Source organism: Dictyostelium purpureum (genome assembly GCF_000190715.1).
Source record: "Dictyostelium purpureum unplaced genomic scaffold DICPUscaffold_497, whole genome shotgun sequence".
NCBI classification, from domain to species: domain Eukaryota; phylum Evosea; class Eumycetozoa; order Dictyosteliales; family Dictyosteliaceae; genus Dictyostelium; species Dictyostelium purpureum.
The window spans coordinates 1-19,502 of record NW_003519831.1 but is presented as its reverse complement, the minus strand read 5'-3'; the positions used below and the strand labels follow the sequence as shown (position 1 = coordinate 19,502).

General features: G+C 23.0%; 6 protein-coding genes across 6 annotated transcripts; 2 read left to right on the top strand and 4 right to left on the bottom strand.

Annotated features, from left to right (window-relative positions):
* The first annotated feature begins 1,872 nt into the window (after positions 1-1,872).
* Positions 1,873-2,945, top strand: DICPUDRAFT_99839 (uncharacterized protein). Its single transcript, XM_003294004.1, has 3 exons — positions 1,873-1,925; positions 2,075-2,119; positions 2,269-2,945. Exons 2-3 carry the CDS (start codon positions 2,096-2,098, stop codon positions 2,830-2,832), a joined length of 588 nt encoding a protein of 195 aa, XP_003294052.1. The 5' UTR covers positions 1,873-1,925; positions 2,075-2,095; the 3' UTR covers positions 2,833-2,945.
* Positions 2,946-3,537: 592 nt separating this feature from the next.
* Positions 3,538-4,056, bottom strand: DICPUDRAFT_84556 (uncharacterized protein; the record flags this gene model as incomplete). The annotated part of the gene is made up of 1 exon (XM_003294002.1): positions 3,538-4,056. One exon carries the CDS (start codon positions 4,054-4,056, stop codon positions 3,538-3,540), a length of 519 nt encoding a protein of 172 aa, XP_003294050.1.
* A 1,432-nt stretch (positions 4,057-5,488) lies between these two features.
* DICPUDRAFT_158998 (uncharacterized protein) lies at positions 5,489-7,823 on the bottom strand (the record flags this gene model as incomplete). Its single annotated transcript, XM_003294001.1, has 3 exons — positions 5,489-5,667; positions 5,735-6,895; positions 7,064-7,823. The coding sequence occupies 3 exons, from the start codon at positions 7,821-7,823 to the stop codon at positions 5,489-5,491; spliced, it is 2,100 nt and encodes a 699-aa protein (XP_003294049.1).
* Positions 7,824-8,687: 864 nt separating this feature from the next.
* Positions 8,688-11,531, top strand: DICPUDRAFT_99837 (uncharacterized protein). The gene is made up of 2 exons (XM_003294003.1): positions 8,688-8,809; positions 8,884-11,531. Exons 1-2 carry the CDS (start codon positions 8,740-8,742, stop codon positions 11,493-11,495), a joined length of 2,682 nt encoding a protein of 893 aa, XP_003294051.1. The 5' UTR covers positions 8,688-8,739; the 3' UTR covers positions 11,496-11,531.
* A 773-nt stretch (positions 11,532-12,304) lies between these two features.
* DICPUDRAFT_158996 (uncharacterized protein) lies at positions 12,305-14,572 on the bottom strand (the record flags this gene model as incomplete). The annotated part of the gene is made up of 3 exons (XM_003294000.1): positions 12,305-12,376; positions 12,783-12,811; positions 14,131-14,572. The coding sequence occupies 3 exons, from the start codon at positions 14,570-14,572 to the stop codon at positions 12,305-12,307; spliced, it is 543 nt and encodes a 180-aa protein (XP_003294048.1).
* Positions 14,573-19,163: 4,591 nt separating this feature from the next.
* On the bottom strand, positions 19,164-19,484 carry DICPUDRAFT_84552 (uncharacterized protein; the record flags this gene model as incomplete). The annotated part of the gene is made up of 1 exon (XM_003293999.1): positions 19,164-19,484. The coding sequence occupies one exon, from the start codon at positions 19,482-19,484 to the stop codon at positions 19,164-19,166; it is 321 nt and encodes a 106-aa protein (XP_003294047.1).
* Between the last annotated feature and the right edge of the window lie 18 nt (positions 19,485-19,502).

Genomic DNA, 19,502 nt, shown 5'->3' with positions numbered 1-19,502 from the left:
AAATCCGGATCCTTTTTCCTAAAATTTTGGATCAAAAAAATCCTTCATATAAATCGTGTATTTTTAATTATAATAAATAAAAACCATTAATACATTGCTTTAATTGTATTTTTATTAAATAATAATTAATATTTTTTATTTAAATTAAATTTTTATTTTTTATTTTTTATTTTTTATTTTTTATTTTTTATTTTTTATTTTTTTTATTTTTATAAAAAATTAAAATGGTAACTTCAACATCCACAATATCATATTATTATAATGTAATAATTAATAATAATAAAATTATATAAAACAAATATATTTATTTATTATTTTGATATAATAAAAAACATTTTTGGGTAATTCTCGAATATTAAAGATGGGTATTGCTGTTTTTTTAAACAATTTAATAATAAATAAAAATATTTATATATTTTTTTTTAAAAAAATGAACAATAAATAATCCATATTAACAAATAATAAGAGCAGTAATAATAAATACCTTTATATGTATAAAAGAGGTTGATGAAACTGATGCTGTCTCTATCTCATAAATGAAAAATACCCTCAAATCAACTGCCACTACCACTATCACAAATACTCCTAATCATAATTCAATTATTGTGAAAATTGCCCATAATGCTGCTTCTTTTTTACTTTATAATTGGTTGGGCGGCTAACGTTGCAATAAAAAAAAATTTCAACCTTTAAATTAAATTATTTTTTCAAAAAAAAAATGAAAATTTTTTTTATTTTTATATTTTAATTTTTATTTTTTTTTGCAAAACAACAAAATAGTTTTATAAATAAAAAATATGTAATAAAGTTTATTAAATTTTGTTTTTCTTATAAAAATAATTTAATTTAAAGAAATTGGTATGTGTTATCTATGTAGATATACTAAACAAAGTAACGTTCACAGTTTATTAGGTTATGTTTTGTATTTGTTGTTTTTATTGCGGTTATCATATTTTTGTTTTTATTTTTTATCGTTCCAATGTGTTTTTTTATAATTTCAACAAATCATTCACACAGCCAACCAATTAAAAAATATAAAAATAAATAAAAAACACTGGTGGTTACATATATAGAGCTTCCAAAAAAAAACAAAATTTTTTTTCAAACACACAAACATCAACAAACTCACACACAGAACATCACACATTTTTCTATACTATTATCAATTTGATAAAATGATGTTATAATGAAGCAATAACAGATTTAATTATAATTAAAATTAAAAAAATATAAATAAAAAAAAAAAAAAAAAATTTGATATATTAGGAAGCATTAAAAGTTTTTTATATTAAATTAGCAAACACAATATTATTTTGTCTCAAAAAATAAAGATAATAATAAAATATAATAACAATTTTAGTATTTAATTAAATTAAATTATGTTTATTATTGTTATTATTGTTTAAAATAAATAAAAAAGAAAACAAATTCGATTTAATAGATTTGTGTTGATGTTCCATCCCTTTTTTCTACAAACAGTAGTGTTCGTTATTCGATATCAATACAAATTAAATAATATAATACAGCTATATATTTTTTATTTTCAATAAAATTCCAATCTACTTAACTTTCAATCCATTTCAATTTTTATTGTGTCTGTTGGGTGTTTGTGTGTTGTGTGTTGTATGTTGTGTGTTGTGTGTTGTGTGTTGTGTGTTGTGTGTTGTGTGTTGTGTGTTGTTTTTGTTTGTTGTGTGTTTGTTGTGTGTTTGTGCTCTAAAAATTTATTTCACATATTATTATATTCCATTAATCATCATATTATTTTTCTTTTCTTATAATCATTCATATTAGATTATAATGGAAACAAAATTAAATGAAAAAAAAGAAATAATAAAAAAAAAAAATTAAAAATAGAATACAACAACTTAAAAAAATTTAAGTTTTTTAAAAAAACATACAAATAATAACAATAATAAAAACAAGTATGTATTTATTGTTAATAGACAATGCAATTAATTTTGGATGATTAAATAAATATTAATTATTATTTTTTTATAATTTTTTTTATAATTGCTTTTAAATATTTCTTTTCACTTCATTTTTTTTTATCAATAAATTCTTCTTTACAAAGAAAATTTATAATTTCTAAAAAATGTCTTATGATTGCCTTCCAGAGGTAATTATTCTAAAATATATTTTCTTTTTCTTATAGCTTTATACTAATATATTGTTTTTTTTTATTTTTATTTTTATTTTTTATTTTTTATTTTTTTTTTTAACCATTATGGAATGCGCTTCACTCATGCAACTTTTTTAATAATCTAGATTATTAAAAAAGAAACATTACCACCAACTAATGAAGTTCTTTGCTTTGATACTTTAGTAAATGTGCCCCCAAAACAAAAAGTTATCCATAAATTAACAGATCCATCAAATTACTGTTATTCAAGAAAAAGACTTGTTATTGTCTCAGAATCTTCTGATTCTAACTGCGGTCCATCTAATCTCTTAGATGATTCTAGATCATTCAATACTCTTCGAATTGATTATGTCCAAGCTAATACATATCCAAACTTCAATAATGGTTATCCAGTTCAACTAAATTTCGATGATATGAGTATCCAGCAAACCCAACCAAATGTTTTGCAAACCGTTCAAACCCACTCAAATTTCCATGATTTGAGTACCCAGCAAACCCAACCAAATGTATGGCAAATTGTTCAAACTGGAACCCAACCAACCCCAGAAGAGCTAGAACGTCAAACTGCATTAAGGATGCAACAAATTCGTCAATATCATATCCGAGAACAAGAAAGAGTGCAATTAAATGATCCACAACAGACTCTACGACAACAACAATACTCACAATACACAAAATACCTTCTATAACCACAACCAACTATACTACAATCGCAATTACAACAACCTTATATAAAAATTTATGTATAAATAATTATAAACAATGTTTTTATAATGAAATATATTTTTAATTATTATAAATTATTTAAATGTCATTATAATTTTTTTTTTTTATTTTTTTATTTTTTTTTCTATATAATTTAAATTACTGTTATTGAATTTGTATCGAATTTATTGTGGGTTAATGTGAGTGGGGTAATTGTGAATGTATTTTAATTAGATGATTTTAATAAAATAATGAAAAAAAAAAAAAATAAAAAAAAAATAAAAATTAAATATAAAAAAAATAATTTGGGGGTAAAAAAATTTTAACATTAAAAAGCTTTATTATAAAATTATTTTGAATAGATTTTAGATTTTAAGACTTTTTTATTTAGTTGTGAAATTTTTTTTTTTTTTTTGAAAACTGATGCGGTTCGGAGCTTTAGTGATGAGTAATCTTCCTTTGCTTTTGATTAATTGTGTTTTTATTTGTTTGTTGTTGTTTATTTGTAATATACCTGAGCCCCTTCCTTCAGCTGGTGCTGAATGGTAATTTCTATTTCCTAAGATATTCTTTTCTTTCTCTTTTTCTAAATTTGTTTCTGTCATTGTGATAATATCTAGGTGGGTATTGTTTAGATTTAGCACTGAAATTGCAGTCTTTGTCGATATCGATACCCTGGATTAATGAGATTATTTTTGTTTGCTTTGGAGTTTTAGATTAAACTCCTTAACCTTTTCTTCATCGATTGCTTCAGTTGTGATGATTTTTTTTTTCTTTGGGGGCAGCAATGGTTTTGTTGGTAATTTTGATGGTTTTGGTGGTGTTGGTATTGTTGATTTTATAACCTTTCCATTATTGGTTGGGATTATTCCAGTTGATTTTAATGTTGCTAACCTTTTTATTTTTGTTGGTGGTTTCTCCATTGATTTGTTATATTCATCATTAAATTTGTTTATGATTTCTTTAACTGGTGATTTTTCTTTTTCGAGGTCTATTTGAGAATTTGCTGGTGTTTCTAATAGAATTATTTGTTGACTGAAGTTTTCGATGTCCTCCTTTTCGATCATTGGCTCTTCTACCTCCTCTACTTTCTCTATTTCCTCTACTTCCTCGATAGGTTTTTGTTCTTGAGCCTCTGTTAATTCGTTTTTGTCTCCGATTGTTAGGTCAATTCTAGTGTTGGATGGTTCATCTTCCTGCTCGTCCATTTCTTTGAAGAAGTCATCCTTATAGTTTGTCGATGTGTTTTCTCTTCGGTTTTTTCTAAAGCTGTTGGGTCTTCTTTGTCAGGTTCTTGGTGAGCCTGAAGGTCCTGATGATTTTGAATAATTTGGTTAATTTGATTAGCTTGATTAGCTTGATTAGCTTGGTGTGGCGTACTGTCCTGAGGTTGGTTAGGTTTGGTACTTTTTGTATTTTTGTTCTCTGTGATTCTAAGTTCAAATTTTCCGTTTGAGGTTGTGTGTGGTGGGATCATACCATTTCTATCGAGAACTGTAAGATAGATATTTAAGTTTGAATGATCATATGCTAGGATTTCTATTCCCATTTCACTCATTTCTTTTTCGGTTCTTGCTTCCAGTCGAATAGATCATATTTGTTTCTATTTGCTCTTATTTGTATTTTTCTTGAGCCAATAACTATTCCTCCATTTTTGATTATTTTTCAAGTTATTTCAATTTTGTCTGTTAAGACAGTCATTCTTTTTTTTGTTTTGTCTTTTGTCTGACATGTAATATTTTGAATCTGATTCTGAAATTAATTCTTTTAAGTTAATTTCAGTAAATTGAGGTGTAATGTAGATTTGGCATACATACTTTCATTGTTTTTTTTTATATTTATGGTTTGCTAAATTTGCATTATTATCTAATTGCCTCTTTGAAATTTGTATTTATTTATGTTTATGTTATTATTTTTTTTAGATGGGTTCTTGATTTATTTTTTTGAAAATTTTGGGAAGCAGAAAAATAAATAAAAATTAAAAAAAAATTTTATTTTTTTTTATTTTTTTTTTTTATTTTTTTTTATTTTTTTTTGAATATTGTAGAACCCATATAAGTATTAAACACACACCAAACAAAAACAAACACAATAAACAAACTGATGACTTAATGCATCATTAAGAATCATCTTCACTTTTAAAAAAAAAAAAAAAAAGAACAAGGATTATTACTCAACATTAATTAATAATAATCAATAACAATTATTTTAATTTATCAAAAAAGAAATTTTAAAAAAATAAATTTTTAAAAAAAATAAACATTTCATATAAAGTTTATTTTATTTAATTATTTGATCTTAGTACCTTACAAATGATAGAATCAAGAGAATCTAAAATATGCTAAAACGCACCGCTATGGATTCAATCGAACCTCATACACAGGTTTTTCGAATCACACACAAACACTGTGCGCAATTTTTATGCAATATGGCAAACCCATCCAGATATAAATTAAGTCATCAGTGTTTTTATGTATAGCCAAAAAAAACAATAAATAATGTATCATATTTAAAAATCTTCACATTAAAAAAAAAAACTATTATAAGATAAAAAAGTTTATTTAAAATTTAGATTGAAATGTAAAAATTAATTTTTTTTTTTTTTTTTTTTTTTTTTTGTTATTTTAAAAATTTTGATATTCATTCATAATATTTTTTGTTTAAAATTTTTTCTATTTTTTTAAGTCTAATATAACGTTTAACCTTGTAGATGATATAATAGGCAGTTGTCAAAACACCAGCAGCTATAATAACAACAGATGGAGGAATTGTTATTGATAGTTTTTCAGCTTCCTTGGGAACTGGGGGTTCCTCTTTAACTAAATAGAAATAAAAAATTAATAAGTTGTTCAATAAATATACTTTTTTATATAATATTATAATTACAGTAATAAGTAAAGTTGTTTTTCAATTCTGCAGTTTGCCCATCAACTGTAACATAAATACCAAAAGTTTTATTTTGGTATTCAGCTTTTTGATTTTTGTCAACCGAGTCAAGAAAACAGGTAATTATTTCATAACCCTTTAGAACACTGGGCCATTTACATTGTTCCTTACCTATAAAAATTTTTAGACCAATTCTATTGAAATTGTCACCAAAAATTGTTATTAAACGATTTTCACTTTTACCAGGAGATCCATAAACGGTTGGTGGGTAAAATGAAAATGTAATATTGTCTGGATTTATTGCATTTCTACCTTTAATGCTCATGAAAATTTCATGATTGTGTCCTGATGTGGTTTTTCTTTCACCAATACCATCTAGTTTAATTTCTTGACCTGAAATACCGGTAACGTTACATTTTAATATTGTATTATCTTCATATATGGTTATGTTGTTACATGGAATACCGGATGGAGTTCCTCTTGGAGATCTAAATGAAATAGCAGCTCTTGGGCTAAGGTAGTTGCCATATATTGTAACTTCACCTCCACTTACGGGGATTGAGTTTATTTTTAAAATTACGGGTTTAACAGCAAATTCATATTGTTTCTGTATATTTTGATGATCTGGTATTCCAACAGTTATATCCAAATAGTGAAGTCCATGAAGTAATTTGGGTGTCATAAATTGCAAACACGAATCGTTAACATTTGAAATTTTAATTTGTGTTTCTCCAGATACTATGGATATTTTGTTTAGATCTCTTCCAAAATTATAACCAAATAGTGTTACCAATCCACTTACATTATATTCAATACCAGAAACTAACGGACTATTGTAACTGAAAAGGTTTTTCTCTACTATTGTGTACTTATCAATGCTAACTGATAATGGCCAGTCCCTACCAACTCCTGGTTCCAATAAACATTCTAGATGAATACCATCATTACTATTTGGATTTTTACACTTTGCAATATTTTCACCACTACCAACATATATGCTTATAGGTAAATTTACAGTTGATGATCCTTCAATTTTTTTAGTATGAACTGAAACACCAGTAATTGTAACTATTTGACCAGTTGTATTTGATGTTGAGATGTTTTTTATTTTTGGTAAAAATGAAAGATGGCCTACATTTGATTTTACTATTTCATTATCATCTTTAGAAAAAATAACGATATATCCAGGGTAAGCATTAAGTGGAACATTAACGACCATTTTATTTTCGTCTTTACTAATTATAGAGCAATTATGTTCTGTAATATTAAAAGTTTTATCAGGGATCATAACTGAAACCATTGTTATTGATTGGTCATCTAAATATTTACCAATAATAGTAAATTGAGCTTCACCATTTGAAGGAAAAGTTGTTTGGTTTACATATGATATAGATGGGCTTTCATAAGAAAAAGTAATGTTGGTACTATATTTTTCATCAATTGTTAGCACCAAATTTAAATTTTTTTTTTTTTCATTTACTTTTGATGGTTCCATATTACATATTAATAAACCTTTTTCCGGGATTGCTTCAATTACATTACAATTTTTATTATATGGAAGAGTAATGCGATATCCTGATAATTTATTAGAGGAATTTTCAAATACCCTTGAATATAGATTTATTCCATTAATAGTTACATTTCCACCTTCTTTTGATGAAACTGAGGTGATTCCTTCAATTTTGGGTTCATTTTTAATTTGAAAATTTGCTTCTTTTAAATCAGAATTACATATTTCCAAAGCGATATCCCACATTCCACAATATAAAAGTTGAGGAACTTCAAAATAAGAGATTTCTTGTAGTGGGTCCGAGGATGTGTTAAATTCTTTAGTTGAAATGGTGTCTGTGGAATCAAATGGGCCAGTAATTTTTAATTTAGGTTTGTAAAGATTTGAACCAACAAGTATAATTTTATTCTTTGATCCTTCTTTTTTAAATTCAGAAACTATAGGCTTTTTATAACTTCCAGTAATTGAATTTTTTCCATAAAATAACTGGAACTGGCCGCACCCTGGAGGGAAATTTTCAATGACATATTTCTTTATTTCATTATTGTAGATGTAATTAAACTTTGGAGCATATTCCATATTAATTGCACCATATATTGGGATTTTATTTAATTTTTGATCATAAAAATAAAATGCTTTAAAATATAAATTGCCTCCATTAGTATCAACAGGTTCCATTGATGTGATATTTGGATAATATATATTTTTAAAACCGCAAAGAGAGTCATAGTATAAGTAACCATTTGGAAGGTTTAAAAGGTCTATTTCTTTTAAGTTGGGGTCATTAATGTTAACTTCATAGTTTATTAAGGTTTTATTTGAAAAATCTTTAAAGATAAACAAATTGCATGTGTCATTTTGATCGCATTTTATTATTTGATCATTATAAAAGCATTTTGAAGATATATTTTGAATAAAATAAAGGAAAAAAAGTATATATATAATTAATTTCATTTATGATTTATGATAATAAAAAAATAAATAATAAAAAATAAGTAATTAAAAAAAAATAACAAATGGATAAATTTTTTTTATTATTTTTATAATAAAAAAAAAAAATTTAAATAAAAATAAATATATTGTAAATAAAAACAATTGGTATTGTTCACAAACACCTATACCCCAAATCTATGACAACATTAGTATCACTATTAAGTTCAATTTTTATTTGCCAAAATTATATATAAAAAAAAAATTTCACCCTAAATACACCCACTAACACTTTTTTTCACACTAAAAAAATATTTTTTTATATGTAAAATTATAAAAATATTTTTATTTGTATATAAAAATTGTTATATTTTATTGAGCTTCATTATTTGAGAAATGATTTAAAAAAAAAACAAATTTGTTATTATTTTTTTTTTTTACTTGTTTGTGTGTTTTTTTGTGTGTTTTTTTTTTTTTTTTTTTTTTTGTTTTTTTTTTTTATTTGTTTTTTTTAATAAAGTTATAATATTAAACAATTTTACTATTTGATAGTTTTTAAAAAAATATGTTTAAAGAAAAAAATAAAATTGTAATTTTGGTGTTTTTGGTTCATTTGTCAATATGCTTTGGTTATCGTAAGTTTTAGATTCTTTTAATTATATTTTTTTTTTATATATTAAAATTTTTATTTTAATTTAAATAATTTTAGATGTTCATTCTTCATATGGAAAAATAGTTGTTGACTTTGCAGGATTATATGAACAAGTTCCACTTAATATAACCATATATAAAGATCCATATTTTAAAATTCCATATTTAAATCTTAAATTTACATGGTCTAAATTCTCCAATCCCGAGCTTTTTAATTATACTTTTGACAGAATTACCTATGTATCAACTATGGATAGTAAAAAATATTATGGGTCTACAGTAGATGCTTGTGTATTTGATATTCAAACAAATAAAACCGAATGTGGCCTTCAGTCATCCATAATAAATGATTGTTTGTTTGAACCATACAATGTAACTTTTTTAAATAAACCTTCAACAAAGGGTGGCGTTGTTAATGTAACTGGAGAGTTCATGAGATTCGGGACTGGTGATTTGAAAGTGGCGCTTTTTAAATCATGGGATTTTTATGAAAATGTAACTGTTGCCGGTGAATATGATGACCCAAACTATAATCCAAACTTTCTTTCAATTACTTTTCCACGTGGTTATGGTAAATTTAAATTTTGTTTAGATTACTATCAACTACAATGCTATGACTTGTCATTTCAAAGTCCATCGATCTCATTAGTGAATTATAATGCCACCAATCATCATCTTACTATTAAAGGTGATAATTTTTATAATACCACATATGGAGAAAGAAAGATTACCATAGTATTTGTATATATTAATGGTTCACTTTTAAAAGAAAGTGATATCACATCAATTGGTTATGAAGAAATGGTTTTGAACTATTCATCTATATACTCTCAAGAACTAAATATTTCAATTAATATTGATTCGCTTTATACTAATAATACAATACAAATCCCACCATACCCAGCCTCATATTCCACAAATGCTACAAAGTATAATGAAGGTATTGTTGAAATTACTGGTACTCAACTTTTATCTCAAAAAGACCAAAATGATCTAAAAATTACAATTTTCGGCAAATTATGTAACTCTATTCCACCTAGCAATTTAACCTATATCAAATGTACATTACCAAAAGGAGTTGATAATAATCAAAATACAATTCAAGTGTGTGTAAACAATATATGCAGTATAAATAACCTAATTTATGATTATGCAAAACCTGTTATTTCCAGTGTCACACAAAATGGTTCCATCTTTACAATACAAGGTAAATACCATGGTAGTTATAATGATAATTCTACACAAGTTATTGTAACATATGATAGTAATATAAAACAAATAATATTTCCATTATCCATACAAACTGATGAAACTGAATCGGTATTCAAGATTCCATTCTTTTGTGGAAGTGCTATTGTTCAATTAGTTGTAAATGGTTTAAAATCAAATGAATATACTATTAATGCAAATACAAATGTTGAAATTATATCGCCACCATCTACAGATTCTAAAACGCCATTAATAGTTTTACTTTCATATTATGATTGTAAATATTATAAAAGTAATACTTTTAATCCATTATTCAAAATTCAAAACTCAAAATCAATTGGAACTAAAGTAAACAACACATACTCTTTTAATGTTATACCTGGTACTGGTACAAAACAAGCAACTATAACATTTGCAAACAAAGATGTTACAATAGAGTACTCATATGCAAAACCCAAAGTTTTAAAACATAGTGTCGAATATAATGATCCAATAAATACTGTTATACTTTATGGTGCTAATTTTGGTACAAATTCATCATTGTGCAATATTACATATAATGGTATAGAAAAAGAGTGTCAAGTAATAGACCATTATCAAATTAAATTTAAAGTAGAATCAGTTGAAATATCTTCAAAAATATCGATTACAATTGATGGTATTATATCAGATAGTTATATAATGGAGCTTGTCAAATGTAAACTTATTAATGAACAATTGTATCCTACATCATTTGGTTGTTTAGAATCAGAACCAGTGGTTAATTTCTATTGTGATGGTTTAAAAACATATTCATCTAAAACTGATCCAAACAAGTTATTAAGTGCAACTTTTAATGATGAAGCTACCATGATTGATTTCCAAGGCAATAACATATCAGTTCATATTAAAGAAGGTGTATCATCATCCATATTAAAGCTCTTTTTAAATGGAATCTTTTCAAAATCAAATAAAATTAATAGAAAAGAAGGTATTGTTTACAACTCTAAAATACAATATGATGAACAACAAAGTTTAATTAATCTTGATATAACTGGATTTAACTTTGGAGAACCATACGATATTGGTTTGCCTACAGTTTATAATACAACTTTTGCAACTAAAAACTGTTCAATGTTATACCATGGTACTAAGAATAACAAAAACTGTACAATCGATATAATTACATGTCAACTAACTCTACCACATAACTTTAACAAAGATTTTATATTAGAAGATAAAGAAAGTAGTAATACAACTCTTACGATTCCATTTACACTTAAATTGGGAAATAATACAATCTATTCGTCATTTAATAATATTGAACATATACCAGCCAAAGATAATAAGAAAAAAACAAAAACTATTGCATTAGCAACAACATTATCAATTGGATTGACTTTACTTTTTGCTGGCGGTGTATATGGTGTTTGGAGACATCATCAAAACAAAATTGAAAATAAAAAAAAAGAAAAAAATTAAAAATAATAAAAAAAATAGAAATAAAAAATAAAATTCAAAAAAAAAAAAAAAAAAAAAAAATAATAAATTAAATTAAAAATAATAATTTAATTTATTTATTAATTTTTTTTTATAAAAGTTATATATTTCTGTATTATTACATGATATTATAGGTTCTTTTTAACTATAAAGTTAAGATATATTTTTAATTGATTATAGGAATTTATGTACATATAAATATATATCACAATTAAGTTCAAATTTTATTGCAAAAATTAAATTTATAAAAATTAACCCTAAATATACCCACCCACACTATTTTTCACACTAAAAACACTTTTTTTATATGTAAATTTATAATTAATAATATTTTTATTATATATAAAAATTGTTATTTTTCTATTGAGCTTCATTATTAGAGAACTGATTTAAAAAAAAAACAAATTTATTTTTTTATTTGTTTTTTTTAATACTTGTTTTTTTTTTTTTTTTTTTTTTTTTATTCAAGGCACAATTTTAAACAATTTATTAACTACAAAAAAAAAAACAATCATATAATAAATAATGAAAGTATAATAATATTTGTGAAAATAGAAGAGATAGTAAAAAATAGTATTGGATAGCTTTAAACCTTTCTTAATGACGATAGCTTTAAACTTTCAAAATGACATTGGATTTGCAACAGTAGAGCTATAGTTATCCCAAAAACCTTTGAATGTTTGTAATTCTATTTGAACCAGCATATAAGAAAATTGATAAATAAATTTTTAATCACTTATAAAGTAAAACCAATCACTTCTAGTAGAATCATCATAAACGGTATACCATGGTTAAGTAATCTTTTGTGGTGCTGAATTTGATGGTGATGATTGTGGTGTTGAATCTGCTGAAATTAATTTATGCTATTTGTAATTATTTGTTGAAATAACTTAACGATTGAGAAAGTCTAAAAAATATAAAAAAACAAAAACATGCTGAACAACTTTATCTCTAACTGGAGGAAATTTGATGGAAGTGATTCTTTTAGACTTGCTTTTAATATTCATACAGTAAAATATTAGTCCATTCTGAATGAGGTTCTTAATTTTCAAATTTCATTTTCATCTTCATCTTTAAGTTCAAGTTCATCTTCAGTTTCTTCATCTAATTTATATTTAGTTTCTTCTGGATCTGATTCTAAAACAAAAAACCTTCATCAATTTCTAAATCACAATCCATTATTGCCAATATCTATAATTGATTTATTTTTATTTTTATTTTTATATTTATACTAACTATTTGATTATTGAATATTTATACCAACTTTACTTCACTATCAATAATTGATCTTTCTTTATCTTTAATGATATTAACCAATTCATTTAATGTTATTTTAATAAAACTAACCAAGCTAAAAAACTATTATCGTTGACTTTGATATCATGACCCATATATCTTTGATTATATGATCAATTGTAATTACTAATAGTAACTCTAATAATAAATATAAATTTTAAATTAGTATTTAATTATAATTTAATTGGTTGTTACATAATACCTACTCTTTTTCGATTGATTTTTTTGTTTTTCTTTTTTTAAAGTTGAGGCAAGTTGAAATGGATCATTAAGAGCATCAACACCAACATTATTTCACTATCATTATTATTTTTAAAAAAAGTTACTGATGCTTTTTATTATTATTTTTATAAAATACAAAATCATAAATAATTACTGACGAAAGAATAGTTTTGGTGTATATGTGATAAATAAATAAATAAAAAAAAAAACAAAAAAATTTAAAAAATTTAAAATTTTTTTTTTTTTAAAATATCCCAGCTTATGCAAATTATCTTTAATGAAGATTTTTTTTTTTATAAATTAAATTTTTTGAAACTTTTTATTTTTAATACCCTCGATTTTATATTGTAATAAAAAAACTTTATTTTAAAAAGAAATTAAAAAAAAAAAAAAAAAGTAAAAATAAAATTTTAATTATTGTGTAAACAATTATATGGGTAAAATAAAAGTGATTTTTTTTTTTAATTTTTTTTTAAAAAGTGGTGGTATTTTTTTTAAAAAATTATGATAATTTCAAAATTGAGCATTTGGAGGGTGGTGATTTAAATCTCACTGTTTTTTAACACTTTCTTTAAGGTATTTGGAGGGGACGCTGATGAACTTTTTATATGATAAGATTTTTACAAACAATTTTAAAATGTATTTTTTTTATAAATTGGTGTGATAAATAATTTTTTTCCTTAAAAAATAGGACACTAACCATATTTTTTACTTTATAACAATTAAAAAATTAATATGACAGGATATTTTTACTACAATTTTAATGTGTATTTATTTAAATTTCTTTATGATGAGTGAAAAGTTATTTATACTAACTAAATAAAAAAATAAATAAATTAATAAAACAAATTAATAAAATAAATAAATAAAAAAAAATATAAAAATAAAAATAAAAATAAATCAATAGTCATTAACAATACTTTGAATTGTTTTTTTTATGTTTATTGTAATATTTAAATTTGTAATAAGGAATTTTCTTTTTATTTTGTTGAAATTTATTACACAAGTTCCTAATTTGTTTAATTCTTAGGACTATTGTAAAATTATATTAGTAAATAATATTTAAAAAATAAAAACAAATGTTTTTAAATTTATATACTCTTCTTTTTTTTTATATCTTGATTGTAGTTATTATCAGTTGATGATGGTGATACTGGAGTTGCTGGTTTGGGTGGCTTTAGTACTACTTCCTCATCCGGTGCATCAAACAGATCTATTATTGAAAATTTTCCAATAGTAAGGGGAATTTTATAGTAGCTTTTTTTATTTATATCACAACAGCAAATGTCAAAATCGGTTACATAAATGGTTTTAGTGACTACTTCATCGACAAAAATTTCATAATATGGCTTATCTGGACTGTATTTTGGAAGATTATCGTTTTCATAACTCTTTTCCTTTTTTCTTTTCAATGATTTTGATTTTGAAAAAAATATACTATCATTTTCATATTCTAAATCATCATTGAGTTCAGACTTTTCTAACCAGTATTTATTTGATTTTTTATATTCTTTTATTTTTAATAATTGTTTATTTTTCATTTTAAAAATTATTTTATTTATTATTACTTTTATTATTTAAAATTAATAAAAAAGAGAAATAATTATATTAATAAAAAAAGTTTATTTAGTGAATATGATATAATAGTTTTTTAAATTATTACAATAAAAAAATAAAAATTAATGTATAGGTGTATTTACTTTATTTATGAGAGAAATTACACATTGAATTAATATAAAAATTAGTGGTAGTGGGTGTGAATCAAGTTTTTTATTTTTATTGTCTTGTGTTTTAATATAAATAATAATATGAATTTAAACACATTTGTGGGTAGAGGGGGTAAATATATTGGGTCTGTACATAAAAAATAATACATTACATATACTATTATATATTAAATAATTATTTTTGGTTGATTATAAATTTTATACAAATTTCAATATGATATAAAAAAAAATATTTGAAGTTTTATAACAAATTGGTAATTAATTCAACATACACCCCATTATACAACAAATAAAAAAAATATTACAACATGTCCATATTAAATTAATATGTAAAATAAATTTAAATAATGAATTAATTTTTTTTATGTTTTTTTATTATTAAGTAATTGTAATATTGAAGTGGCAATCTAAAAACTATGTGATTGTTTATTCGCTCAAGAAAAAAAGTGATATGGGGAATGTTGTTATCTTTCAACACAATAGAAACAAAAAAAAACCCCACTTCCCCCCAAGAATCAACACACAAAAAATTATGCACAAGATAAAAAATTTAATATAAATAAAAAAATAAGTAAAGCTTTTGAAATATTTGCATATTGAGTGTGTGTTTTGATAAAATTATGTTTTTGTTAAACGAGCAACACACACTTATCCGCTTTTTTTTTTATCTAAGTTTGATTGTTAATTTTTAATGAAATTATATACAACGTTGTATCTTCATCATTATAAATTTTTCTTGATTTCCTTTTAATATTTAACAAAAAAATAAATAATGTTCTATTTTTAACATTTAAAACTCGACCAAATTTAAAGAGGCAATAAAAAGAACAAATAATATAACAAAAACAAATAAATAAAAAGAAATAATTATAAACAAATAAAAACAAATTTGAATATATTTTAATATTATTATTACTATAACCTAGAGGTAGATATTACTTTATTTTGGAGCTTATAACTTCTAATAAGGTTTCGAATCTAATCTTTTGCGTATGTTTTTATTATTATTATTATTGCTATATATTATATTTTCAATTTAAATTTCCATATGTTTTCATCTTGAATACCATTTCTAAGATTATCTTGATAATTTGCAAAATTCATTAAATTGCCATATGAATTTTTATTATTACCCAATTTGAGTCTATTATAATTAATACTATTACTGTTATTTGTATTTCTTAAAACTCATTGAATGTATTGATTTTATTACTATTATTTTAGTTACTATTGTTCAGTTCTTTGAGTGGTACCAAAAAAATTTGTGCTGTTTCTGGTTTTATCATTATTACTACTACTACTATTATCATCTATTTCTGTGCTTACAACACAATTTTGAAATTATTTTTATTACTACCACTAAAATTATTATTGTGTGTAATCTTATTTTTATTGTTATTTTGTTGTTGCAACTACTTTTTAATTTTAACATTTTTCAGGTATTTATATTAGATTTGAGTGGTGTTCTTCTATAATATGATTATATTCATGTTCTTGAATGATTATTTCCAATACCTCTTCAAACCATTTTAAAATTTTATATTCGCACTTATTTGCTCAAAGTTGAATGTTTATTGAAGCAGTGATTAAGTAACCTCTTTTTAATTATTTCTATAAACTATTTTTATATCATTAGTTAATACTGAATATCTTTTGTAATCAATTACCACGTTCTGTTATATGAGAAATAGTGTTTATATTTACCTTTAATGATTCAAAGTTTGAATCATAAAAAACTTTACATTTATTTAAGTAACCAAGGAAGTTTCTTTTTTTTTTTTTTTTGAATATGTCTAATGTTAATTTAAATTCTTTGCTGAGGTTGCAAGGATTGTAATTATTACTATCTGTTTTTATTTATCATTACTAAAGATATTACTATGTTATAAAAAATATTGTGAGTGGTATTTTTTTTTTAAAAATTAAAAATTAATTTTTTTTTAATTATTTTATTTTTTTTGAAAAGGAAATGTTTATTTTTTTAATTTGGTTTGCATTTTTTCAAAAATCAGCAAAATATTTTTTTTGGAATTTTATTTTATTTGAAATTTTTATTAATTATGTGAAGCGATGAAGATATTTTTCCGACCGTAATTTTAATTTTTTTTTGCCATCAAAAACCGTAAATTAATTTTATTATAATTTAACAATAATATCAATTTTTATTCTTTCACTTAAAATATAATATTGTAAAATTATTTTAAATATAATATTGTAAAATTAATTTTATTTTTTTAATGTGATAATTTAAAACTAAAAATCAAAATCAAATAAATATTGTTTAGAGAGTCTCAACTCGGTGATGATTTTAAAAATAGTTATGATAAATATATCAAAATCAATATCATGAAACGAAATATTTAATGCTATTAAAAAAATTTAAATTGCATTAATAGTAGTGGTGATTAAATAAATTGCTTTTTTTTAAAAAAAAACTTAAATTTTTAAGTGGTTGTATTCTAATTTTATATATTTATATATTTATTATTTCTATATTTATTTATATATATATTTTTGTTGCCATTATGATTTCTAAAGAAAAATTATGATGATTGATGAAAAATAATAATATGTGAAATAAAATTTTAAAGCACAAACACAAAATAATTTAAAATTGTTTATATTTTATTAATGTTTGGCATGCTTTTTATTGATTTTTTTATTTTTTAATTGGTTGGGTGTGGATGATGGTTTTTTTTTTGTTGAAATTACCCAATTATACAATAATAACACATTGGAATGAATAGAAAAAAAATAAAATAACAACAACAATATGATAACTACAATAAAAACAACATATTTTTTATTTCTAAAACTGTTTCGTTTTAGAAAATAAATAAAAAAAAAAAGAAATTAAAATTTTTTTTATTTTAATTTGGAAAAATTAAAAAATTTTTTTTTTTTTTTTTTTAAAAAATTAATTTAAAATTTTATATTTCTTTTGTTTTTTTTTTTGTAATGTTAAAATCGCCTGGTTTAATGAAAAACACAGTAGGTTAAAGTAAAAAAGAAGATATCATGTATTTAATTTAAAAAGAAAGTTACATATCTTATAGTACTGGTGATAAATGGAAAGTTTTTAGTAAAGCCCATGAAATTAATAGTGTAATTCAATCACAGAAAAATAATTAGAGAATACAGAAAAACAATTAGAGAAAATTCCAACAGAATTAGAAGTTAAGTTAAAGAAAATGAAGATTTATTTATTGGAATTAGTGGTGAATTTGTTCCAGATCAAATTAAAGGAATTAAACATAAAATAGAATTAACCGACTATGAAAAAGCATTGAAACGTCTTCCAGCTAAAACTACTCCTGATGAAAAGAAAATAATTGAAGAAAAAATCGAAGATATGTTTGAAAAAGGAATTATCAGACCCGCCACAAGCAGTCAATATGGATTTCAAATAGTTTTAGTTCCTGAAGTAGATAAAGTTAGACTCTGTATAAATTATAAACCAATGCTATTACACTCGATTAGTATCAAAATTTTACAAATTATTAAGGAGTAATCTCGAGTTTGAATAGACATCCGACTTAGAAGAAGCTCGTCAAACATCATTAAAGCTATTAGTAAAGCTCCAATTTTAGCATTTCCATCCGATTGCGAATTAAATAATAAAAACTGATGCATAATATTGGAATTGGCATTATATTAATTCAAAATAACAATATCGTTGCTGTATTTTCAGAAGCCTTAAATGATGCTCAAGCAAGGTACCTGAAAAGGAATGTTTTGCTATTGTCCAAGCTATCAAGAAATTTAGATGTTAATTTAATGGGCGTAAAATAAAAAATAATGTAGCAGATAATAGAATGGAAATTAACAGTATTCATAATAATAGTAATGATGCAGATACTTTAATCCGTTTTAATCTAGAATACCTCAAATAAGAAATGTAGAAAGATCGATTTTTAGGTTCAAAATATATTTATTTAGAAAGTTATGAATTACCTGAAGAAGAAAAATTAGCAAAACAAATACTTATTGAATCACAATTTTTTACAATTATTTGGAGTTATGCGGAATAAATATTATACTCAAAGCTTTTCATGATTCTCCTTACACAAGTGGACATTTAGGTTATATAAAGACATATGGTAAAGCTCCTCGATTACTATTACCAATTGAAGTTAAATCACAACCATTTGCAACTATAGGAATAGACCTTGTAGGTCCAATTACCCAAAAAAATCAAGAGATAAATTTTTTAGTTATTGAAAAAATTTAGTAATGGCTTTAAGATGAAAAAATTAGACTCACGGTTTAAATAAACAAAAATAATATATAGTTAATATAGTTTTAAATAAAGAATCTTGACAAATTAATTTTAATAATTGTTTTATTATTTTTCAATATATTAATATTTTATTTATTTCTTTCTTTCTTTTATTTATTAAACTATTTAGTTCTTATAATTACACATTTGATTTACCATTTTTTTTAAAATATTTTCTCTATATTTATAACCAATAAATGCAGCAGCACACAATGCAGCACCACCGACAAATGTTGGTATTAATGCTTTCTTCAATGTACTACTTTTGTTGTCAGTTTTTTTGTTTTCAAAGTTTAATGTTGAATTGATTGGATATTTAGATTCACCTATTTTTAAATATAATTGTTCATTACCATCTTTAATTGAATCAATATTGATTTTTGAATAACTACAATTGTATAAATCATTATTATTGTGTTGAGTTGATATATTGAATGTACAGTTCATTATTAAATCACCTTTTGG